The 26686-nt window shown below is 40.2% G+C and overlaps 1 protein-coding gene across 3 annotated transcripts in view; it reads right to left on the reverse strand.

Moving 5' to 3' along the window:
• TMEM245 (transmembrane protein 245) overlaps positions 1–26686 on the reverse strand; it is a 75671-nt gene that overhangs the window by 9083 nt on the left and 39902 nt on the right. For all 3 annotated transcript variants that reach the window (XM_061344283.1, XM_061344282.1, XM_061344281.1), the window contains 3 exons: positions 26292–26423; positions 19444–19566; positions 11468–11613 (listed from right to left, as the gene is read on the reverse strand). In XM_061344283.1, coding sequence (XP_061200267.1) covers positions 11468–11613; positions 19444–19566; positions 26292–26423 — 401 coding nt within the window. The remainder of the gene's footprint in view (positions 1–11467; positions 11614–19443; positions 19567–26291; positions 26424–26686) is intronic.

Raw genomic sequence — 26686 nt, forward strand, 5'->3', positions numbered from 1 at the left:
CCTAAATACCCTACAAAACACTTCACAAGCCACACAGCAGTTTGCAATTCAATTAAAAGACAAGTCTGGTAACAGGAACACTCTAGGCCAAAAATACTATAAAAAAAAAGACAATTTCACTTTTTTGTCACCTTCTTTACACAAGTCATGTTTGTTATTCTCCCATGTTCTCTAAGTAGACATTACAAGGGTTGTACCGTATCTTTGTTGCAAAGTTTTCCTGTATATGGAGCTAACCAATTTGAATTGATGCTGTAAGCAACTCCATTCAACTTCTTTTGAAAATCATAAAATCACAGAATCCTATAGCAGGGAATCATCATAGTTAGGGTTGAAAAGGACCTTAAGATCATCTAGAATAAAACCCTTACATCTTAAAAGTAGAGGGCTCAAGGTATAAGGGCAAATACAGTGCGTTCCAAACTTCACAGCACAGTTTCACAATTTATTTCAAATCAGGTTAATTCAAAGCTGCCACAAGAAAAGAGCCCTCCCATTCCCCTGTTCTTGAGCATTCATTTCTGCCTCAGATCACCCTTCCTTTGTGACCTGACACCATGATCTCTTTTACGTGCCATGAAGTTATTTACAACGAATTCACCTGATAATTGTTTTTTGCTGGGTTAGTTTTAACTAACCAGCTCAGCTCTCTACTACCCATCCAACTCCTAGAGCAATGGCATAAATAGCTGTGCTCCCACCAGGAAAGAAGCCGGCACATTTGCGGCTGGAGGGCAGGGACTCATCCTTGGACAATAGCATTACCTTATCCTAACTGAAACTAACAGCCTCTGCCACCATAACTTCAAAACCAAGTAACTCATTTTCTTCCTTCAAACACCACCAAAATCCACTGCAAAGATGAGCTGCCACTGACAATCAAAGGACAGCTATTATCTCAAAAAGGACTGAAGTATTCCTCTACAACGATCCCCCAAGTCTCAAGCAATCACTGGGAGAATGCTGACAAATTAAATGACTCAAAGGAGTCCTGTTGCAAAAAAACCCTTAAGCTGTTGATTCTCTTTAAGGGTTCTGTTCTTTCAGGAATAAAAAAGACCCTCATTATTTTTTAGTTTCAAACTATACAGGAAAACAAACAAAGGGCACTAAGATATATTCCAGCTACGAATAAAGCAGAAGTAACAGTAAGTGTTTCTTGACAGAGCAAGATCATCTCAGGAGCAATATAAATATGCAAATCATCCTCAGAGATTACTCCATGACAAGATTTCAACAGTTTTGCTGTTGAAATTAATTTCTCCTTAGGAACAATACAACTGAACAAAGACAGGTAACAGCTCCAACATACAGAGGCCAGCAATGACACTAATCAGATCAAGTGATACAGTCTTGAACAGAGCACAGGTCCTTGAGATGCTGTAAATGATGCAAATATTGCACCTCTCAAGGAAAGACAGGGCTCCAGCAAATGTACAAAAACTTTAGACCTTTGTCCTTTGGCTAGTCCAAAGGACACAGCAGCAAACAGGCTTGCTTCTCTAACAGAGAAACATCTATATCCTCTGAAAAAGAACAATTAACATTTAGTCCAAATTGTAAGAAATTCTACATTTGATTATTTTTTTGCAATTCAATTGCATTTGATTTTTTTTTTACTCATAATATCTGTAATTATTTTTAATGACTATTTGGGCTCATTGCAGTCACACAGACCACATAAACTTACAATTATTCTTCTGAGGAGCATGTTTGAAAGCATTAGTTATTTGTGAATCAACTGTTTCTAACATTTCCAGTTTGTTACCATGAGGAGACCATAATGCTTACTAAGTGCGACACCTAACTGTTCTTAAAATGGTTCTTGGAACATAACGTATGAAAAACCAAACTAGTTCAGACCAATGGTCTGTCTAGCCAGCATTCCATCTTTAGTAGAGATCAGAAGTGGACATTAAGGCAACAGAAGAAATAGGACAAACATATTGAACAATCCCTCTGAACATTTTCCCGACTCTTATTTCCACCTTAGGGGATATCATAAACCCTATGCAGGCTGTCTGAATCATAGAATCATAGAATAGTTAGGGCTGGAAAGGACCTTGGGATCATCTAGTTCCATCACCCCTGCCATAGGCAGGGACACCTAACGCTAAGCCATGTCACTCAAGGCTCTGTCCAGCCTGGCCTTGAACACTGCCAGGGATGGAGCATTATTCTTAGCCCTGTCCAATTCTGCAAGTTACTGCAACTTCAACATTCTTTGGCAGGACCTCCCCATGTCAACTGCCTGTTGCATGAACCAACACACTTTTCTGATTTTTTTAAACCTTGCTTTTAATGATCCCAAGATTTTATGCTGGAACAGACCATGAGGAATCATCCTTTTCATCCTTTCATTCTCAGTCATCCTTTTCACACTGGTTCTGATCTTGCAAACCTCATTTATGTAACATCCTTTTTCCAGGCTGAAGAGTCCTAATCAGCTCAGTCATTCCTCACACTTAAACTGATGGTTAACTTCATTCTTCTAATCAGTTATGTTACACTCTTAAGCTTTCTGAGATGCAAGAATCAGAATGGCATGCAGTAATCCAGGGGACAGGCAAACCACAGATTCACACAATGAAAGTAATATTGTGTATTTCTGTTGTCTGAGTCTGTTGTAACAAAGCTTAATGATTAATATACCTGCAGAGGTCTTTTAAGTATAACCAAGCATTGAGCCAGCATGCCTACCTGAAAATACAGCTCCCAAGTGGTAACAAGACAGCACAGAGGCCATCCGTTTATGTGTGAAGTTAGGCTTGGTTTTCACGCTCATGCATCACTTTCATCTACATGGTATTTCATAAGTCATTTTATCCCCCAGCAGAAGACACTGCTGTCTTCTAACTGAATTTATCTATAATCCTGCTGCAATTCCACAATCAGCCCTTATCTTTACTAGCTCAAACTAGTTTACCAGCATCAGTGAGGCATCCCTTGCTACTTCTTTCCCAAGGCAATTATGAATAGATGCAATATCAGAGGCCCTTACCTCAAAACCATCATTTACTGCTGTCCTCTGTTTCTTATATTTTAAATGATTATTTATCCCTGAAGAAACCTTCCATGTTATCTCATCACTACTTAATTTCCTTGAAAGTCTTTGGAAAGAGATGCTGTAAAATGCCTTTATGAAACTTCAGTAGAACATAGTAGACAGATCAACTTATGAGTGGCCTTGCTTGCTGAACTCTTAAAAAAACATGAAGAGTAAGGCAGACCTCTCTCTGTGGAAACTCCAACTAAATCATATTCACCAGGTGCTGGTATGTCCTTTACTGCTTACTAAGTTGCACTGTACTGATGTTCAGCTGACATGTCTGTACTTAACGGGCAGAAAAAGAACATTGCTTTTCTTAATTTTGGCCCTGAGTTTAGCTGGGTGAGTCAGTCTCATCCCCTCTCAGTAATTTCCTATTGCTCATTTTCTGTCTGTTTCTTCTATAACCTCTTACACAGCCACTTTAATTTCTGATCCTGCTGCAGCTGGCCATAAGAAGGCCTTTACAATGTGACTCCCTCCACTCACCTTCACAGCAACAAACAACACAGCATCCATTTACCCCCCTGCCCCGCAACAGGCTGCAACAGCCTGCAACAGCCCTGTGGTTGCTGAGTATTCTTGTCATCCCTCAGCCCCCCCGAGTGCTTCTGGCTCCTGCTGCATATGGAAAAAGGTGTTTTGGTTTAATAACATTTTGTGGAGCTTTCAGCAACTGAATCACCTCCCCCCTGCCCTCAGCCTATTTTTATTTGCTAAAGTTGATGATCCATTTTCTTCATTTAGCTAAAATGGCAGCTTTTGAAAGGGTAGCTTCTCATTTCCTTGGCCTTTGTTACTCTGCTGCTCAGCTATACAGTCCGTCTTCCCCTCTTGCCTTGCTCAAGCCTTTCTTAGCTTTCAGCATGCAGTGGGCACAGTACATTGAACATTTATTATTCTCCACACTGCTTGTAAGGATGCAATTCTTTTAGATCCCCATTTTAGCCTGAAAAGTGCATGAATGAGAGAAACAGCTACCTGGACTCAATAAAGCTCGAGATCCATTTCAGTCTTATCCTAAGAAACTACCAGTCTGTTCAGATTTTTGCTATTATAAGATTATGAATCACAGGCATAGAGAAGAGGGCATTCTGATTGCTTACGCTGGTGGAGTGAATAAATAATGGATTGACCTTATAATTTGTCATAATATGACAAAAAAGTAAAAAAATTAAAGCTGTGATGTTAAATCTTTAAAATGTCAGGAAATCCTGCAGCTTTATACTGGCCTCCATGCTGCTTTATTACATTACAATAAATCTGTATTTTAAATAGCAGAAACCTAACCAAGTTTATAATAATATATACTCCAATCTTACATATACACAAAAAGAGTTATTTGATACACGAGCATAGAATCCTGCAATACGTTATACTAAAAAGAAATCTCATAGCATCCCTTTATTGTTAGAAAGGCCAGGTAGAAGACCTCTTCCCTATACATGTAACAATTATTTCAGCAACCTTTGTCTTTCCATCCCTCCCAGTTACATTCTAGGCCTGCCTTAGAAGCAAAGAGAGAAACTAACCGGCTCAACCGAATCTGAGATGCAAATTAATTGTCACTGGTTTTACTGATAGAGTCTGTGTCACACCAACTAAACTTTAATTTAAATACAGACTGTAAGTTCTGACATACAAATAACTGTTTTAAAAAGTTGGTGTTGTAGAAGCAGCAGCATACATATTTAATTCGTAAGTGCAACATGTAATTAGAGGACTAGTATCTAAGACACTGTAGTTACGTTATTTGTAAAGAGTGTGGGCAAATGTGCGCATACACAGCCAACCCACATCCTCTATGTGTTTACAGACACCTTCAGTCTTAAACAAACTGGACAGTCACAGAATTACGAATTACAAAAATGCACTGACAGAAACTGCTGTTAGAATATACAGAATGCGCCATCTGCAATATGAAAGAAGCAAACAGCAGAATATTGGCACTGCCTCATATAAAATAAGGAAGCCCTCAATATCCTGTCAATGTGTTTGAAAATACACTTGCTATATACAATGTGCATGGCACAGAGAACAGACTGTTACAGCATCTGATTATGCACTTACATAATCTCATGAATCAAGAGTAGTAAACTGTAAAATTCCTACAGACTCTGTGATATCCTTGACTCAAATTATGTGTGTACAATAATGAACATTTTTTCACAGTTTCAGGTAAATTCGGAAAAAAAGAGTGAAGATTAAGCATGAGCAAATCCATTATTTTCTGAAGTATTCTTTGAATTATTCTTTAACTTTTAAAAATCATTTGTATGTAAAGCAATACACATACAGATGTGTTTAGTAAGAACAATTCAGTATAAAAGAAAAAGGAAATACTGGTAAAGGCAAATCCTTTTTCTGCAGAGGACAATATTTAAGACTAATACAGTGCTACAAGCGAGTCATATGGTTATTGGGTTATTGCTACTAAAACATTCAGCCGATAAATACTACTATCTGTCCCACTAGGATAATCAGGTTACAGTTACTCTCCGTTTGGTTCTGCAAATGTACTGAAATATTGCAGCATTTCCTCTAGATTTATACACTACACTACCTTTTTTTTTCTCTCCAGTAGCTCAGTTGAAGCTTTCCTTTCCTCCACGTAATTAAAAAGTACATGCAATTCCCAGTTTTACACTAGAAAATTATTTCATTAAAGCAGAATAATTTTCATTTCTATTCCCATCTCGTAACATATGTGATAAGTAGAGCTTATAAAATTTCAGGAAGGTCCTGTTAAATGCATTCCTGTGACAAAGGAGATTTCTGCAAGAGATACTCTTGCTGCTAAAGAACATACACTGCATGCAAAAGCTCAGTCAAAAAATCCAGTCAGTTAACAGTCATCTTGGAAAAATTAAGCTGAAAGACATTATTACTCTTGCAGTAAAACAAACAAAATCACACATTTTGCTTTTTTTAAGCATTAGCTTAACATGCTGGAAGATTATTGTTTTCTGTGGGAATTGTATCACCATCTCATTTTCTCCACCACTACTGCTGGGGTGCCGGAGCAAACCAGCTAGATGCTTCAACAGCTTTTTTGTTTATTTGCATGGTAGCTCATTTTAGATCTCTTTAAATATTAATACATAAAAGTTGGAAATGCATTAAGAACCTATTTCAGCCATCAAGGCACCATAGGTTTTCTTCATAATGAATCTCTCTTTGACTTTCTGGAAAATTTCAGTTAAGAATATGAATACTGTGTCCTCTTTAGAAACACCCAATATTTGAAATTACTTTTATATAACCAATGAAGAATCTAATCAAGTTTGAGGTGTATGTGGCAAATGAAGAAAATGAAGCAAATAATGATAACCCTTCTCAAACTGAAAACAAACAGTACTCATCTTCCTGGCATTACAGAACAAACTTCCACTAACACATGTTTCAAGACACCACTCAAAATACTGCTCTCGGTTTAAGACTATTTCACAATGTAACTAGGCCCCACCAAAACTGAAAGCTGCAGTAACTTTAAGCCACAGCCATACCCGTGTGCATGCACTCATGTGAAAGTATCGCACACACTAAATTGCACCGAAGCCGTGAGAACATGCAACTTAGTAATGTGCAATATCTCCACCAGAGCAAGCAGAATGGGAGCTTCAGGGAAGAAGGGTATGGTGCATTCAGGAAGCGAACGACATGCTGCTTGGGGAAAGGAAAATGGTTCAGGCAAAGGTGTGCATGCCACTACGTTGGAGACCTGTGAATCGGAGGTTTATAGTGGTTCATACATTCGGGGAGAGAGGGAGGAATCCAGACAGGGGCACCACCTCCCTATTCCAGGGGTAAAGGACAACAATTTGCCTTCTTATGAAGTGAGGTAGGTGATTTATGAACTAACTTGATTTTACAGAACCTTTCTGAACAAAGCAAATCTCACACTGATATGCCCAGGTAACAGCTCTCTCCTGACCCTCAAAATACTCATTATTCATGCAATAATGAGTATTTTATACCCTCAAATACATACTCAAAATACTACATTATTCATGCAATTATAATTACCATGAAAATTTTCACTAACGAGTACTGAAACTAAAATCATCTAAATAAAGTAAACCTGTCCAAGTGCTTCTCACATTTCTAAAGGAAGTCATCTTCCTCACCCTGACTGAGTGCTGCTGTAAAAAATTCCTGCAACCTACTCTAGGATAACCTTTCTGCGACAGTAACCAGTCCCCTTTCCAACAAAGGGATTTCCTTCCAAATTATCAGCCTCCCTTCAGTGCCAGGTAAAATTAGGGAGGTCATTCTGGGAGTTATTAAAAAATACCTGAGAGACAATGCAGTCATTCGTTGTTGCCAGCACAGGTTCACAAGGGGAAAGTCCTGTTTAATTGAAAACAAACCCTATGGACTTCCCACAATGCTGGGTGTTCACTAAAGTCACCTGGTCCTTTAAGGGCCTCCAAGTGATCTGTCTGTCATTCACTGCTCTGCCCTTGCACCATTAAGCTACCCAAGCAAGCCCTCAGGTCAGGCATGGCATGATTTGCCCTTGCCAAACACCTGTTGGTTTTTACTACCTGACATGTGCTGCAGGCATTTTGCCTTCCCCTGTCCTGGATGAACAGCTTTCCTATCAAAGGTATTTCATACGAGGGCATTTCATCCCATGGCTTGAAGCAGGTATTCTCCTATTCCTGAACTTCTTTAAAACTCCTGCAGTATCATCACATAGTATTACCTTTTTTTCTCCCTCTACTCAAGCACAAATTAACATCTGAGGTACTGTGACAAAAAGAGTCAGAGTCGACACCTGGCCCAAAATAGGCTGGAAATCTGTTCTTACCACAGTACAGCTTGTAAATCAATCCACGTGCACAGATAACAGTCACTGTCTTTGAAAACTCATCATCAAGGGAATTAGAAAAATATTCATAACATCTATAGCTACTTACAGTCCAACACAATAAAAATCACAACAAAGCTGCAATGACAGAAACTGCAACAGGAAAAGGTCTTGGCTTGATTAGGTACTTGCTGGATAATAGCTTTAAGTTAAAGAATTTCTTGTGTTACAGAAACAGTTTGCTGATTGCCCTTCTCTTCTTCTCCCTCTCCATTCTCCTCACAGGTAGAACCATAGAATAGTTAGGGTTGGAAAGGACCTTAAGATCATCAAGTTCCAACCCCCCTGCCATGGGCAGGGACACCTCACACTAAACCATCTCACCCAATGCTCTGTCCAACCTGGCCTTGAACACTGCCAGGGATGGAGCATTCACAGCTTCCCTGGGCAACCCATTCCAGTGCCTCACCACCCTTACAGGAAAGGACTTCTTTCCTGTATCTAACCTGAACTTCCCCTGTTTAGGTTTTAATCGATTACCAATTGCCCTATCACTACAGTCCCTAATGAAGAGTTCCTCTTCAGCACCCTTGCAGACCTCCTTCAGAGCCTAGAAGGTTGCTGTGAGGTCTCCACGCAGCCTTCTCTTCTCCAGGCTGAACAGCCCCAACTTTCTCAGCCTGTCTTCATACAGGAGGTGCTCCAGTCCCCTGATCATCCTTGTGGCCCTCCTCTGGACTTGTTCCAACAGTTTCATGTCCTTTTTATGTTGAGGACACCAGAACTGCACACAATACTCCAGGTGAGGTCTCACAAGAGCAGAGTAGAGGGGTAGGACCACCTCCTTCGACCTGCTGGTCATGCTTCTTTTGATGCAGCCCAGGATATGGTTGGCTTTCTGGGCTGCGAGCACACACTGGTACTGGCTCATGTTCATTTTCTCATCAACCAACACCCCCAAGTCCTTCTCCACAGGGCTGCTCTGAATCTATTCTCTGCCCAACCTGTAGCTGTGCCTGGGATTGCTCTGACCCAGGTGTAGGACCTTGCACTTGGCATGGTTAAACTTCATGAGGTTGGCATCAGCCCACCTCACAAGCGTGTCAAGGTCCCTCTGGATGGCATTCCTTCCCTCCAGCATATCAACCAAACCACACAGCTTGGTGTCATCGGCAAACTTGCTGAGGGCGCACTCAATCCCACTGTCCATGTCACAAAGTAAGTAGCAAAAGACACAAAGAACAGACTCCCCTGACTGTATCCAAGTTGCCCAATGCTTGCCATGAACCCATTTTAAGTAAAAGAGCAAGAGAAGTAATTGACGACATGGAAGAAGAGTGTTTTCATGTCATATGGTCCCTAAAAAAATAGAGATGTAACTGCATCTCTTGTCAGAAGGATCCTGTGCTCTGGAGAGGACTAGCTGTCCTAGAAGTAGGACTAATAGCCTTAGCCTTGTGCACATGCTATGTCCTGCTGAAGAGTGATGGGAACTGGAAAACAGCTGGTGACTTTCAGCATTTATAACCTGGTCTTTCTATACTTTTGGCCAATTTGGATGCATCAGTGTTTTGGGGCTGGATTCAGGTTGTGCAATTATGCAACAGTCTAATGATAAAATTGACTACAGAAGGTTCATTATTTGATAATACATGAAGAAACAGATGGCGCCTCTTCCTCCCATCACACCACCAAGCATTAACATCCATTTTGCATACCTTTTATCGATGAGGTGAACAAGACATTTTTAGGTTCCTGCCCCTCTAGCAACAACTTATCTTCAAAAACAAAGGATAGCTGTTGCTTTGTGACAAAAACTATGGCTTGCAGTGGCAATTGTTTTTCATATGGCACCAAATTCTAATTAGGCACCAAATACAGGCTAACACCAAACAAGTAAGAATGAGCGATTCAGGCTACCTTAGTGAACACAGACTGAGTTCTCTTGTATATGACAAGTAGCTTCACATTCCACATTCTCCAGACATTTGCTTTTTCTCATAGTGCCTGCAGTTGCTGATGCCTGCTGGCTCTTTCCTACTCATTTTCCTGTGGCTTCTCTAACATCTTTTTCTTTTCTTTCCATCATTTGAAAGTCTAACAAATATCTTGGGTCACTTGTGGCCCAGACCTATAAACTTAAAATTGCATTTAATACAATCTTCCTTGCAGAGTACCTGCATCCACAGAAGCCATGTCCTATTTCTGCCACTGTCCTCCTCTACCAAGGTTAAAAAGAACAATTTTTCAGACAGTTTTAGTTTCTAGATCTGCTTGCATTCTCCAGAAGAGACAGAACTGAGATATTAACCATGTAATCAATAAAAACTCAACAGCAGTCACTCAAGTGAAGGGTTATTAACATTTTGGCAGATTTCCAAATCTGTTGCTTTGTACCTGGATTGCCCCTTCAATTCAACTCACTACAGCAGTTACCACTGTTATTCAAGATCTTTCACAGCATGATATAACCTTCTCATTGTCAAAACATACCCAGAAATAGCTTAATTCCAGTAACTGATAACACCACTTTCTTGTAAAGCGTAGCCAAGAACAACGGCGAACATTTGGCCATGAGTTTGGGAAGCAATACATTGTTGGTTTAAAGTCTATTCTTGTTGTGCATGTATGTGCAAGAAGACACAGAAAGCAGCAGTGTGAGACAACGGCTGCACAGAATTTAGTATGGAGTCTGCTGTCTTTGCCCAGTCCATCAACTTTTTCAAAGAAGTGACTGATGACTTAAACACCGCATTTAAAATCCATTTATCACGTTACCAACATGTTAGTCTCAAGCTTCTAACAGGTGAAAGCTGACGGTTCATTCATCTGTGATGAACGAAATACATTACTGTACCACCCCAAAAATTGCTTTATTGTGAAATCTCAGTGAACCATACTTAAACACGCACACACAAAAATCCTCCTTCAATTACTGTAGTAGTTTAGAGGTGAAACATAATAGAAACTAAGCATGAAACACTGTGGATGCACTCTGGAGGTGTAGTACAGCACTGCTGTAAGGGGGATAAGGAGAGCACTCCCCTGTTGCTCCCTTTGGTGTAATTTGGTTCATGGAGATCATGAACTGGATTTCTTTCAGATGAAACGAACCTGGAAAATGCACTCCAGGACCATATTTAATACACTTCAGCTGCAAATGGGTACTTAGTCCCCAAGATTAGACTAAAATTAGTTCAAACTAAGTAACTCTGAAATGTGTACACCACAGATGTCAGGTCTCCATTTCAACCATTTTGCTGTATGAATTTGCTGCTACTGAGCTGCGTTAGTTGTTAATACCACACAGCTGCAAACACACTGTAGTTAGGGATATCATGAAATACTAGCATTCACTAGTACTAGTTTTATGAAATACTAGTATTCACTACAGCACAGACCTCGGAATTTTTTTTAAGCAAGTCCAATCAAATTGCTCTTTTAACAACCAAGGGGTAAAATAACCAACACTAGGTTCTTGAAAATCTGTCAAGATTGGCAACTCATCTGTGAAACACAAGTTGTTGCGATTGCTAAGTATTTATAGGCAAACTTCAAATTTAAAAAACCAATTTTCTGGAAAGGGCAAGAAATCAACAACATACCTTATTGCTTCCTCCACTGATTGACCCACTATATTTGAGGAGGGACCTGGCTGAGACAAAGGTGTCAGGCTAATCACCCACTTTACTGGCTTGTAGTACTCATCACTGGAACTCAACAGGTAGAACAATGTGGTCAGAAAAATCACCTGCAAAAACAAATTGGAGTTTTAAGTTAAAAGGCAATAAACACTTTCCAGAACTACAGTATGCAGCTATGCTTCAGATACTGGACATCATTTGAAAGCCACAAAATACTATACCACAAAGTTGGATTTGGAAAAACACACAACAGTTAGAAGAATAATTTTCTCCCTTACTCCACAAAGGACTTAACAGCTATAACTAAACATTATAAAACTTCCGGCCCTGTTCAGGCTCTTCCCAAAGTCACATGAAGATCAAACAAGTAGAATGCTGTATTGTCTATTATTTTTCCCCAGCATGTTTAGCAGATTGAAGAATTGCTGAATAGTAACAACAAAAAAAAAATAATAACCCCAAAACCCAAACCAACACAATTAAAACCACTGCTATCACTGCAAAGCCAAATAAATCAGAGTTGTCTCAAGAATCATTACGCAGCTGGGTATCAAGATATGAATTAAACACAAACTCACAAACAGAAAATCTGTAGTATTTATTAGGCTGGCAATCCTGAATGTATTCCTCTGAGTCTGAAAATGAGTCTCAGCAGCAGTGATGGCAGTTCCACTGTTTCCATTTAAACACCAAAAAAAATACAATCAGATTTTATTAGCTTCCTGTATGTTGCAGTCCACTATATTGTCCTTATTTTTCTCTTAGTGGCCTCAGCAGTTTATGGGGCTGAGCCTACATCAATGCGTCCATCCTGAAACAGAATACCTCAAACAAGGAAAATCCATTCCATATGCTCTAGTAGTAAACTATGGCTTGTATTTGGTTCATCTGCAAGCTTTAGATTTTCCTTCTTCCCAAGATTAAAAAGAATTCTTTCACTTGCCCTACTTCCAACCTACTTGTATGCTACAAACCACATCTTAATCTTTTGATAAGCCAAACAACCTGGCCTCCATAAATCTTAACCTTCAAGCTTTTTATCCAGTCTGCAGACACTTCATGCCCTTTTTCTCTCTGAACACACTCAGGAAAAAAAACCATGCAAACACCACAGCATGCAGTATTCCACCACCAGTCTCAAGAATGTCATCAATTTGTGTCTGTCCCCGATTCCTTTCTATTGAGTAAAATGTTATTACTTCTTCCCACCATGCTTCCAGCCTTTAACTTGGAAGTCTCACACTGTTGTTTACCTATTGTGACCTCTTTCCAAAATGTCCACAGTCCAAATGTGACTGTATTCCATCTTCCCAGGTGTGTAACTTCTGCCTTGGGTGATAAACCAATCTATGCACTAAAACAAGTCACATGCTACAGATATTACTTCCTACTGAATGTTTGGATGGAAGACATATTTTTCAAAATGAAGACTCTGAACAAAGTGTCCATTATTTCTATGCTTTAAAGCACATATTTTTAAACCATTTATCAAGTCAAAATTCACCGTTTTAATTTTTATTCAAGATGACTAGAACTGGGCTGAAATGAAATCAGCTGAAAAGCTAACCACTTCAAAAATTATCTTGTTGGCAAATTTAAATTAGTTTGTGATGCTTTTAGCTAGTAAAAACCTCTTCTGAAGCAACTTAAGAATCCTACAAAACAAAAAATGCAAGAGTACAATTAAAGCTGGAGCAGTGCTTTCTTTTAAACATGGCTCTATCTAGACAGAATTTAAACAAGCTCCTTCTGTTTCACATTTAGAAAAAAAAAATAAATCCTTCCTGAGGTAGCCCATTATCTTTTTTAAGAAGAAAGATGTGACATTTTCAAGAGAGTCAGCTTTCTCAGCTGACACTGCTGGCTGGACCACAGCAACACACAAAATGTGCTCAAACGCTGCCTACCTAGCTTTAGGGTTGTCTATTCAAAATGTAAAAATTCCATTCCAAACCTCCATTAAAATACAGGGAGATGGGTAAGGATATTAGGCCAGGCGGCAGCCAAAGATGCAGCAATTAAACTAGATCAAAAACTCTGAAACTATTTGCTTTCACATTCCAAATTAACTCTATACAAAAGCTTTTCTCCTTACCGGAGAACAGTGACAGTTCTCCCAAGGAAACTGTAAACTTCTTAAATTAGGACTTTTCAAAAAGAGAACTTAAAGAAAAAATGGACTGTTAAAGATACCCATCTTTGGAAATCAAATTATTGAGAAAACATCTCAATGCAGCAAAAGACCTAAGTATGCTTTGAGACCCCAGAAGAACAAGAACTGTTAAGGTCACTTCTGGCCTTCTCCTCCTGACTTGAAGGATGCTTTTCTTCAGCCCCAAAGGAAGGAACGTGAATAGCAGGTAAATCTAACAATGACACAATACCAAATGGGATTCGGTAACAACGCACATCACAATTTAAGAAAGCTGCAGTGATTTATCCTAGGGTCACATCTGGATTTTCTTGGCTTATTACATTAAGCTGTTGCAACAGGTTAAGCGAAAAAAAGCCCCAAGGAAAAATTACGAAGCAGTTATATTATTTCTACATGGACTTCATGACAGTTCAGTTAAGCTAACCTAAAAAGTACTTTTAAGATTCAACCAACCAAATTCTCACAGTAACTAGCACTTTTATTTACTTATTACCCCAAATAACAGACTGCATTATCTTAATTTAGTGCAGGCTATTCACGGAATGTCCTAAATTTACGTCCTTTCAGTCATAAGCTGATAACAAACACAAGCTAAACACCATTGAAACAACTTCCATCAATTTACCTTTTTGTGTATTAAGAAAATCTGTTCAGATTTTGTAGCAAGATACTTTGAAAAAGACTTTCATAAAGATAAGAAACCATGCCTCTGAATGGACACAACAGCCTATGAAATACATAGTGCAAACAGGACTAAGTTATAGCACCTATAATAAATAAATGCTCGGAGCAATGCAGAGATATTCCGGCTGCTCCAGCCAGTGAGCCGGCTTCATTTGGAGCTCGGCTCAGACGCCTCTATACAAATGCCCGTAGCATGGGGAACAAATAAGAGGAATTAGAGATGTGTGCTCGTCTATGGGGGTATGATATTATAGGCATCACAGAAACATGGTGGGATGTCTCCTATGACTGGAGTGTTGGAATGGAAGGTTACAGACTCTTTAGAAAAGACAGGCCTGGCAGGCGCAGAGGGGGAGTTGCCCTTTATGTTAGGGATAGGCTAGAGAGTATGGAACTCTGTCTAGGGACTGGTGATCAGTTAACAGACAGCTTGTGGGTCAGGGTTAAAGGGAAAACAGTGATGGGAGACATTACTGTGGGGATCTGTTATAGACCACCTGATCAAGAGGAATCTGTGGATGAAGCACTCTATAGGCAGATAGGAAAAGCCTCACATTCACAGGCCCTCGTTCTCACGGGTGACTTCAACCACCCTGACATCTGTTGGAATGACGGTACAGCCCGGCACAAGCAATCCAGGAGGTTCCTCAATTGTGTGGAAGACAACTTCCTTCTGCAAGTAATAGAGGAACAGACAAGGAGAGGTGCCATGCTTGACCTTGTGCTCACAATCAGGGAAGGGCTCGTTGGAAATGTGGCACTCCAGGGCAGCCTCGGATGCAGCGACCACGAGATGGTTGAATTTGAGATCCTTAGGACAGTGAGAAGAGCATGCAGCAAGCTCACTGCCCTAGACTTCAACAGAGCAGACTTTGGCCTCTTCAGGAACCTGCTTAGTAAGGTTCCATGGGATATAGCCCTAGAGGGCAGGGGGGCTCAAGACTCTTGGTTGGTCTTCAAAGATCACCTGCTAAAAGCTCAGGAGTGTTGCATCCCAACTAGAAGGAAGTGCAGCAGGAGGGCCAGGAGACCTCCTTGGATGGATAAGGAGCTGCTGAGGAAAATTCAAATGAAAAAAGAGGCTTATAGAAAGTGGAAGCAAGGACAACAGGCAGCTTGGGAAGAGTGCAGGGATGTTGTCCAGGAAGCTAGGGACCAGGTCAGGAAAGCTAAGGCCCAGTTAGAATTAAACTTGGCTAGGGATATTAAGGATAACAGGAAGGGATTCTACAGGTACATAGCAAATAAAAAACAGAGAGAACGTAGGCCCCCTCAGGAAGCTATCGGGAGAACTGGCTACCCTGGATTTGGAGAAGGCTGAGGTTCCGAATGACTTCTTTGCCTCGGTCTTCTCTAGCAAAGGCTCTGACCGCACCACCCAAGTCTTGGAAGGCAGATGCAGGGACTGTGAGAATGAAGACCTTGGGCCCACTGTAGGAGAGGATTTGGTTTGAGACCATCTTAAAAATCTGAATGTGCACAAGTCCATGGGTCCTGATGAAATCCATCCGTGGGTCCTGAAGGAGCTGGCAAATGAAGTTGCTAAGCCACTGGCCATCATATTTGAAAAATATTTGATGGACGGAACACTCGGTGGATAAAGAACTGGCTGGATGGCCGCACACAAAGAGTTGTGGTCAATGGCTCAATGTCCGGCTGGAGACCAGTAACGAGTGGTGTCCCTCAGGGATCGGTCTTGTTTAACATCTTTGTTGGTGACATGGACAGTGGGATTGAGTGCGCCCTCAGCAAGTTTGCCGATGACACCAAGCTGTGTGGTTCGGTTGATACACTGGAGGGAAGGAATGCCATCCAGAGGGACCTTGACACGCTTGTGAGGTGGGCTGATGCCAACCTCATGAAGTTTAACCATGCCAAGTGCAAGGTCCTACACCTGGGTCGGAGCAATCCCAGACACAGCTACAGGCTGGGCAGAGAAGAGATTCAGAGCAGCCCTGCGGAGAAGGATTTGGGGGTGCTGGTCTATGAGAAAATGAACATGAGCCGGCTTCAGTGTGTGCTTGCAGCCCAGAAAGCCAACCGTACCCTGAGCTGCATCAAAAGGAGCTTGAGCAGCAGGTCAAAGGAGGTGATCCTGCCCCTCTACTTTGCTCTTGCGAGACCTCACCTGGAGTACTGTGTGCAGTTCTGCTCAACATAAAAAGGACATGGATCTGTTGGAACAAGTCCAGAGAAGGGCCACGAGAATGATCAGGGGACTGGAGCACCTCCCATATGAAGATAGGCTGAGAAAGTTGGGGCTGTTCAGCCTGGAGAAGAGAAGGCTGCGTGGAGACCTCATAGCAGCCTTCCAGTATCTGAAGGGGGCCTATAGGGATGCTGGGGAAGGACTCTTCATTAGGGACTGTAGTGATAGGACAAGGGGTAATGAGTTAAAACTTAAACAGGGGAAGTTTAGATTGGATAGAAGGAGGAAATTCTCTCCTGTTAGGGTGCTGAGGCACTGGAATAGGTTGCCCAAGGAGCTTGTGAATGCTCTGTCCCTGGCAGTGTTCAAGGCCAGGTTGGACAGAGCCTTGGGTGGCATGGTTTAGTGTGAGGTGTCCCTGCCCATGGCAGGGGGCTTGGAACTTGATGATCTTAAGGTCCTTCCCAATCCTAACTATTCTATGATTCTATGATTCTATAGTGCTCTCCCACAATATTTAACAGTATTAATAATTACTACTCCAATTCAAATTTTAAATGTTTTCAAAAAAGGTACCTCGTACAGTTACAAGAACACCAATACTTAAGAGATTACATTTTCTGTGCACAGAAATGGAAGGCAAGCATATCCCATTACCTTGGTGCATTTCAAGTATAGTACAATACAGGACAAACACGTTCAGTATTCCTAATTTATTAGTTCTGCTGTTTGCATTTCAAAGACTACCATTATGAAGAATCTACAGAAAGAACCTGAAAATGTATTAAAACAAATATTTCCTATATATATAAGATCACTTTCATACTCTGCCCAAAAGGAGTTCAAAATGGAAGTCATGGTCAAATCCAAGAGACCAAGAGTACAGGACTGTCATGTTTTGGTAGAGAAAGCTTTACATGATCATTTTAAATAACATGTTCAACCTACAGTAGAAGTAGAGGAAACACATTAGCCTTTAGGGCGTCTAATCTTTAAAAGGATTCAAACACAGCGATATACCAACTAGCTCTGCTAAACCAGCTGGCTGCACAGTGCCCCAGCAAGTGGCAGAACCCTGCCGACAGACAAAAAGGCAGGATCATGCATCACAAACAGCATGTAATGAACTTGGTGTAAATCATTAGGCATCTAGGGCTAAATTTTGTGGCTGAACAATTAAATGCATTCAAATCATCCACATTTATTATCCAAACTTGTCATTTTTAATGTCTTCAATGTGTCATCATGGGTGAAGTTGTGGACTAAGGAAGAAATTAAATATTCCCATGCAATCTTTATTAACTGAAAGATAACTAGAGAACTACAAAATTAAATGGCAGTGATTTTCTTCAGCTCAAGACAGATGTTCCATTAAGTCTTATTGTGAACTGCTTGTTCTTAAGTATTGAAGACAATCCACACAGCTGCCTTGAAATGTTAAACATGATTTCAATTTTGCAGTTTGGTCTAAAAAGACCTCCCTCCTGAGCAGGCATCAGTGAAGGCAATGAAGTCAAACTGGCAAAACACTTTGTTCTCTAAGAAATGTTTTTGGATCCTGAATTAAAAACCAGGATGTAGATTTCAGTCAAGCTTCCAAGATTAGTATTTGTTTAGTTAAAACAGGAAGAAGTCACAGGCCAATGTTTTAGATTTTAAGTAGTAGCTGCCACAGTGAATTAGATGAAAGAAGCTACCTCCACCATTATAAATTATTCCAGACAAGCTGTGGCATTTAGAAACAAAAGAAACTATAAACTATGTAGCTCCCATAATACACTAAAAAGAGACTCATAGAATAGTTTGGATTGGAAAAGACCTTAAGATCATCTAGTTCCAACAGCCCTGTCATGGGCAGGGATGCCTCACACTAGACCATGATGCCCAAGGCCCTGTCCAGCCTGGCCTTGAACACTACTAGGGATGGAGCATTTACCGCTTCTTTGGGCAACCTGTTCCAGTGCTTCAACACTCTCACAGTAAAAAATTTCTTCCTTGTATCCAACCTAAATCTCCCCTGTTCAAATTGGAACCCATTACCCATTGTCCTATCACTACACTCCCTGATGAAGAGTCCTTCAGCATCCTTGTAGGCTCCCTTCAGCTATTGGAAGGCTGCTATGAGGTCTCCATGCAGCCTTCTCTTCTCCAGGCTGAACAGTCCCAACTTTCTCAGCCTATCTTCATACGGGAGGTGCTCCAGCCCCCTGATCATCCTCATGGCCCTCCTCTGGGATTGCTCCAACAACTCCATGTCCTTCTTATGTTGAGGACATCAGAAAAGTGTCTGAACCCCAAGTGTGGCCTCAGTAATAACACCCTTTAAAGAAAGCACCTTTAAGAAAAAGGTTTCAGAGCTACTCTGTGGGCAATAACATTAATAAGAACTTTGTGTATGAAGCATTCTGTTATTAAGAGCTCATAGCAGTTAAATGAAAACAACCCAACAACCCTTTTATACAGATTTGCTAAAGACACATCACTAAAAATGGGAATATAAGGAAATCCTTGTAAAACAAATACTTCTGCTGACATTTCCCAGTAACAATTTTTTCCATCTTCTGAGAGTACTGGCTTGATTATGAAGACATGCCATAAGATTTCAGTGGCTGTGTAGGCTATTGTTGTGGTTTAAATTCCCAGCAACTAAGTACCACACAGCTACTCAGTTACAGCTCAGTATCTTCAAGGCCAGAAACAAGAGTTTTCCATGAACAGAATGGTAGGAAGGCTGCAGCTCCTTAACATGGAAGTTAAGGACACAAATCTTGTCCTTTGCCTAGAATGCCCCTCAAAGCACAGATTTTAAAGTTTCAGAATATTAAAAGAATTTTGGTGTTAGATAAGATTAGGAGATCTTTTCAATGCTTAAGGTTTGATTTGTTACAATACGCACAATTGGGTTCCTTCAGTAAAATGGACCATGTAAACCGATGACATACTACTTACCACTGAAAGCACAAAATTGAGAAGAGCTGTCCCACTATAGAAGAGGATTGTCACTAATGTTGTAACTGTAGTAAACAAGAGGCTCACGTTGCGACTCATCACTATCCACAAAGACTCCAGGATCTGGAAAAGGAAGGGAAGTGAAGACAAAGTCAGATACCACTGGTCTTACGAGGAACGGCTGAGGGAGCTGGGGCTGCTGTCTGGAGAAGAGAAGGCTCAGGGGCATCTTATCACTCTCTACAGCTACCTGAAAGGAGGTTGTAGTGAGGAGGGGGTCAGTCCCAAGTAACAAGTTACAGGACCCAAGCTAATGGCCTCAAGCTGCACTAGGGGAGGTTTAGATTGGATATTAGGAAAAATGTCTTCACCAAGAGGGTGCTCAGGCACTGGAACAGGCTGCCCAGGGAAGTGGTGGAATCACCATCCCTGGATGTGTTCAAAAACCGTGTAGATGAGGCCCTCAGTGACATGGTTTAGTGGTGGTCTTGGTAGTCCTGGGGTAATGGCTGGACTTGATCTTAAAGGTCTTTTCCAACCTAGCTGATTCTACGAGTTTATGGTACTAACTAGGACAAAAAAAAAAATGCTTACAGAGTGATGCATCTCCATCAAGCCAAATCACAGCAGGTAGTATCAAGTGAAAATGTCCATTTTACCAGAGACAAGTTTCTAGGCAGACAGTTACAAGGGTTTAGACTTTTTCTCCCAATCACTTCATTATGCAAAATCACAAAAAAATCTAGATGTGGTGACACTTGTTCATTGTGATTAACATTGGCATCAAGTGAAAGCAGATCTTGGGAGAGAAAACTCATCTTTTCAAAAGCAGAAATGCTAAAACACAAAGAACAAGGAGTAACATCATAAGGTAGAAATAAATCTGAAAACAGCTTCAAATCAAATACTAGAATTATTCCTTTAATAAATGTTTTTAAAACGTTTAATGGTAATGAGATATATAATTTTTATGATGCCTGCAGACAACTATACAAGTGGTGATTTGGAGCAGTGATGCATCAGTTAGAGAATTATGGAAGACAAACAATGCTAGACAATCTATTAAATTTTGTACTGGCTTAGGGAGCTGATTGCTTATTAGTTACAGACAGTAAAGAGCAGGTCTGAGACATGTCTTTAAATACAGAATAGCCACTGCAGCCAAATTAGTTTATGTATGGATGTAGGCACATCAATCTGAATAGGGCAGCAACTTCACGAGACATTAAGGACATAAAGGCATGGCACAGTATGCCACATGAAGGCATCCTAAAAGCAATGCACAGTTGTTTCATAACAAATACTTCATTCAGAAGGAAAACAGTAAGAATGTATTAGCCAAATTGATTCAAACATATAAAAAAGCAAGGTTACAGACAAAAAGCCATACCTTCTTTCAGACAAACTAATTGGAAAAACTAAAAGTTCTGAGACAAAAGCCTTTTCTCCAGGTTTTAAGCTGTAAGTAAAGACTTCAAAACTAGCAACAGTTACTCCTGATTTAATGAATATCTTAAGCTGAATTAAATAAAAAAAGAAAAAAAACAAACCAAAAACCAACTAACAACATCCCCTTCCAATAGCTGGCATATATAAAGGGGAATAAGTGCTGGAATAAGTGAATTAAAACATACAGTAAAACCAGAAAGGCCTACTCAGTTCATGCTTCTCACTATTTAACGGGAATCATTAATTTTAAGACTCATATTTTGAACAGATTTTATTAGCGTCTCTTGAGTTTTCAAGTGAGGTTAGCAGCGAAGAGGATGTTCCTCCACTGGTACGTGTTCCCTTCTTCTATGGATTAAGAACTAATCCTGAGGGTACAGCAGTGGTATAAATTCACACAGCCACCAGGTAACTCCATTGAATGTACAGTACACTATGAGCACTGTAAACACAGAGAACAGTGATTTTGGGGGGGAACAGTCTGCAGTTAAAGCAGAGCCCTTTCAGTTAGTACTCAGTAAAAACAGTACACAGTAACAGGCCATAAGCTGCAGGCTAACTGCAAGGCTCCAGTCCTAGATGTTTAAGCCTGCTACTAGAACTTGGCACATGAACAGGAGCTTGGGGTTATAGGTCTCCTGATATGATGTGGAGTTTAATCAGAGAACAACAGCAAAAGCCTTGAAAATATGGACACAGATCAAAAACAAAGGCCCCTGAAACACAAGCAGTTCCTTGAGGAAGAAAGCATTGAAGACGTACAATCTTAAGAGCTAGGAAAGAAAATGCTTTTCATTTAAGAAAACGCAGCAGCAACTAAGGAAGGTGGGAAGGGAGTAGCAACAAAAGCAGGCAAGCAACAGGACTAGGCACCTGCCATGACCCGTAAAAGTAGTGGCTCTCCAAGTGTCACACAGCATGTAGCCCAGGGTAGAGGTCAAAGGGTGGGAGCTGTCCAGAAACAAACAAAAATATAAAAGGACAAGCTCCTTCATTTGAGCAAAGATGTCCATTCCTGTTCCAGCTCTCCAGATTTAAAAGCTCATGCATCTGATCACTTTGACTTCTGTGACTCAGACCATCAAGGATAGCAGCTACTACTGGTGCCAACTATTCAGCATCAGCATGATTATAGTCTATCCCCACAGTCCATGTATGATTGTTAAGGACTGACCACTTTGATAATAATTACTGGACTGTAAAACAAACAACTAGCATGAAGTATGTTGTTAATGAAAGTTGGTCTAGTAAGGTGTTTTTTTAAAGATTTAAAATAGGCTGATTTATCAGTCTTCTGAATACTAATCATAGCAATCATTAATGCCCTCCCTTGCACACCATCACTTGCAAGGCATCAGCTGAGCAAATGATACTGGTCACAAGGAGAGGGACTTGTTCTATCTGTTACAAGAGACTGTACATTGACTTGGGGGTGTTGCTCGATGAGAAAATGAACATGAGCCAGCTTCAGTGTGTGCTCACAGCCCAGAAAGCCAACCATATTGTGGGCTGCATCAAAAGGAGTATGACCAGTAGGTCGAAGGAGGTGATCCTGCCCCTCTACTCTGCTCTTGTGAGACCTCACTTGGAGTACTGTGTGCAGTTCTGGTGTCCTCAACATAAAAAGGACATGGAGCTGTTGGAACAAGTCCAGAGGAGGGCCACAAGGATGATCAGGGGACTGGAGCACCTCCCGTATGAAGACAGGCTGAGAAAGTTGAGGATGTTCAGCCTGGAGAAGAAAAGGCTGCGTGGAGACCTCATAGCAGCCTTCCAGTAATGGGTTTAAACTTAAACGAAGAGTTCAGGTTAGATACAAAGAAGAAATTCTTTACTGTAAGGGTGGTGAGGCGCTGGAATGGGTTGCCCAGGGAAGTGGTAAATGCTCCATCCCTGGCAGTGTTTAAGGCCAGGTTGTACAGAGTCTTAGGTGGCATGGCCTGGTGTGAGGCACTCCTGCCTATGGCAGGGAGGCTGGAACTGGATGGTCTTAAGGTCCTTTCCAACCCAAACCATTCTATTATTCAGGCTGGGAAAGTTTCCTTCAAAACAGTACATTCCTCCAGTATAGGTTGTATTTAGTATAGGTTGTATTTGTTTTACATTTTCCCTAGAAGTTTTAGCCTCAGGAGCTGATAAACCAAGAATATACAACAGCAGTTAGTTTGAATGCAGTTACCAAGTGTCTCAATCAGCATCAGGTTCTCCTAGAAGAACACCCTTGTTAGGCAGAGTCATATATCTGTTGAACTAGTTATCACTAGCATTTGCTTTCAAGTACATCTCTGAATGATTACCTTACTAGGGAAAAAAAAAAGAAAAAAAAGGGATGGTAGTTGAATTGTTACTGAAGAATGGACTGTATGAGCCATAAACTTAGGAGATTACTTGAAAAAATCCTCAGGAAAAAGAAAACATTAGGAGATGTGGTAACTCAGTGAAATATTTGAGAAATTGACTTGATTTGGAACACATAACTCAATCCGGCTAAAGGCACAGACAGAGAAACCAAACTGAGCTGAAGGTCTCTGTATATGTCTTAATGGGAAGTCTTCTGTCTTTGTGTCTGGGATGTCTCTGAATGAGATCTAGCTGCTGGTGGAATGATGAATATTCTTGTGCAACAAGTGAAAAGATCAATTTAAGGAGACATTAGCAAGGGAGTTCTGAGTCATCATTCACAGATTTAGCCAGCAGTAATTTACTTCTCAAGGTTTCAAGCCTTCAAGAAATGGAGGAAAGTGTATGAATGGAAAAACATGTGAGTGGGGAAGGAATGAGGTTTTACTTTTCAGAAATTAAATCCCACTAGTCCAGCTATGTATTGCATATTTCAGTCATCAGAAAAACTACCTTGGAGTAAAGCATGGGGTGCAAAATTTGAGGCATGAGTGAGAATCAATTCTAGTCCTCTCCCCAAACTAAGAATAGGATGAAATGAATCCCACTTCAGAAATACATCACTGAATAACCTGTTTCATAACACCACTGCTTCTAAAGAATACTGGAAAACTCTTAAGCTGAAAGGCAGCAGTATTACTAACACCAAAGCTTTTAGGAAAAGAAAACAAAAAGACAAAACCAAATTGATGATTTAGAAAAGCTCCCCCACAATCCCCACCATACAGAATATACTCAACAAAAAAAAAAAAAAAAATCCCCAAGTCCCACAAAACATAAAAAAGCAAACAAAACCCAGAACAAGTCCCTCAAAGGCACCCACATAATTTAAATTTTAATTTTTAATTTCTGTATTTATATTTTAAATTTTTAAATTTAATTTTTGTTGACCTTTTCCAATTCAGTATGTCATTCTAATAACCCATTGTTCTTCAAAATACCAAGATAAAGACTTTCATGCTCTGATAAAAGCATAAATCCCAAACAAAGTAAGGTTCCATTGTATCCTAAGGTAGGCAAGCAGTTCTGAAACACCAGACTTAAGTAAAAATTATTCTTATTTTAGAATCATAGAATAGTTAGGGTTGGAAAGGACCTTAAGATCATCAAGTTCCAAACCCCCTGCCATGGGCAGGGACACCTCACATTAAAACATGCCACCCAAGGCTCTGTCCAACCTGGCCTTGAACACTGCCAGGGATGCAGCATTCACAACTTCCCTGGGCAACCTATTCCAGTGCCTCACCACCCTTACAGCAAAGAATTTCTTCCTTATATCCAATCTAAACTTCCTCTGTTTAAGTTTGAACCCGTTACCCCTTGCCCTATCACTACAGTCACTAATGAAGAGTTCCTTCCCAGCATCCATAAGGACCCCTTCAGATACAGATGATTTTCACCATCTCCAAGTTTTAATGACCTAAACAGGCACAGAAACCAGATTTTCATCAGTTTTAATTTGACATATCAGTGTCAGATTTATGCAAAGCATCGTAGATGAGCAAGCCAGCAGAGAAAATGCTACCTGATGAGGATGTGAAATCAGGATTCAGAGGTATGCTGACTGGTTTAGAGTCTGTCACTAAGGACATGAGGGTATGGACAAATAGGACAGGTGTTTCCCCACAGCTGATGAGTAATGAGTTCATGGAAATAAACAGGAAAGCAAGTCAACTGCTGGCACTTTTCTTCCTTAACTTCTAAACCAGATTTCAGCAGTAAAGCAAAGCATGCTAGCTAGATGGAAATTTTAATATTAATGCATTTGTCTGAAATATTTATTCTCTTTACCATATTTCCTGCATTATTCTAGCCTATTTAGATTACAGAAGCACACTCACCACAGTTTCTAAGCACTGTGCGGCAATGCTGTAAATTACACTGCTAGCACCTATCGTGTAGTTTCTCTTCCTTCTCTCTCTTGCCTAGAAGAAAACTCTGTATTTATTTTAACTGGTGATGTGCTGTGTATTGTTATAACTCTGCCTCAAGCATGCACAGTCAACTTCAAGAAAGTATTAAGCAAATTTCACCATTAACAGAAAAAAGGTTCAGCACAATAAGAAGTTTTAACTTTTTCTTGACTCACATCTTCTGTGATAGAGACTGTAAGCATTTGAGCAGCAGTTAAGAGAGGACAGGAAAAGCACACATGCCCATCAGCCTAAACGAAGAACTGCCTTGAGACAAACAGTAGCTTTAATTGCATCCATAGAAATGTTATGTTGTGAATCAGGCATAAATAATGTTTTTCCAAAACAGATAAATAGTAACCTGAAAATACTTCTAGTTTATGCTACCAGCTCAAGTCAAGAGATGAACTGTATCAGGGACTGACTCTGTGTATATTAAGCAATTCAGACTTAACATCATTTTTTTTAGGGAAATGTAGTTGCTTCAGTTTGGATTGCTTTCAATGCTTTTTCTCCTCATGAGCTGAAAGGTCCAGTGTATTAATTCAGGAACTCATACAGTGTAAAATATTAATTTGATTCTCCACAGAACTTTAATAAAAGAAGAGGGAAATAGACTGCTTTCAGTGCAATGAATAATAATTTGAGGGAAGAAAATGCAAGGCTAACAATAAAATTTTGTTTTCACAAGCTCTTGGTCAATAGTTTCCTCAATTATAACCTACACAAATTGGTCTCTATTTTAAAAGAAAAAGACTACATGATATAAATCATTTAAAACCAGCTTGCTGGAAAACCTACAGGTAATCCTACAGTAACAGCCTCTCTCAGGAAGCAGTATGGGAAGATAGTATTAATGAAGGTGCTGAAATCTGGGGGTTTTCTTCATCATAACCAGTTCTGTTTGTATCCAAAGCAGGACACAAACATCCTAAGCAGGCTTACAATAATTGCTAAGGTAATTCTAAGTAACACTGTTTCCGTAATTTCCCATGTACTTGAATCCAAAACCTTAGTGGTACTTCAAAGAAGAATTGTTATCAGTTAAAAATGAGACTGATTCCGTAATAAGGGCAAAAAATATACCGAAAGAAATGTTTCGATGTTTTCATGAACAAATGATGCAACATCTTGCCAGTCCAGGATATCACCAAGCCAGCTGTTTTGACGGTTTATGTGCCATTTGTGTCCTTTGTGTCTTCCAGAATGTGTTACATTCTTAAAAAGAGAAACAAAGATGTAAAGAAAACAGACATTTGAATAACTTACAGATGTGAGAAAGCCGAAGACTAATGTTTTCTTAATGAGGAACAGATCTAACATGCATCTGAATACTTAGACCTGTTTTAATTGGCATCCTCAAAAATACCTCAATGTACTCTGTACACTGGAAAAATTGAAATCTGACAGAAAACCATAGTTAATTACCCCATATAATTACAGTTCTGTATATTGTACTGATTCACCTCAGTTAAACATTA

The sequence above is a fragment of the Neopsephotus bourkii genome, unplaced genomic scaffold (assembly GCF_033783945.1).
Source record: "Neopsephotus bourkii isolate Nb327-2 ecotype Australia unplaced genomic scaffold, CSIRO-AGI_Nbou_v1 NB_207, whole genome shotgun sequence".
In the NCBI taxonomy this organism is placed as follows: domain Eukaryota; kingdom Metazoa; phylum Chordata; class Aves; order Psittaciformes; family Psittacidae; genus Neopsephotus; species Neopsephotus bourkii.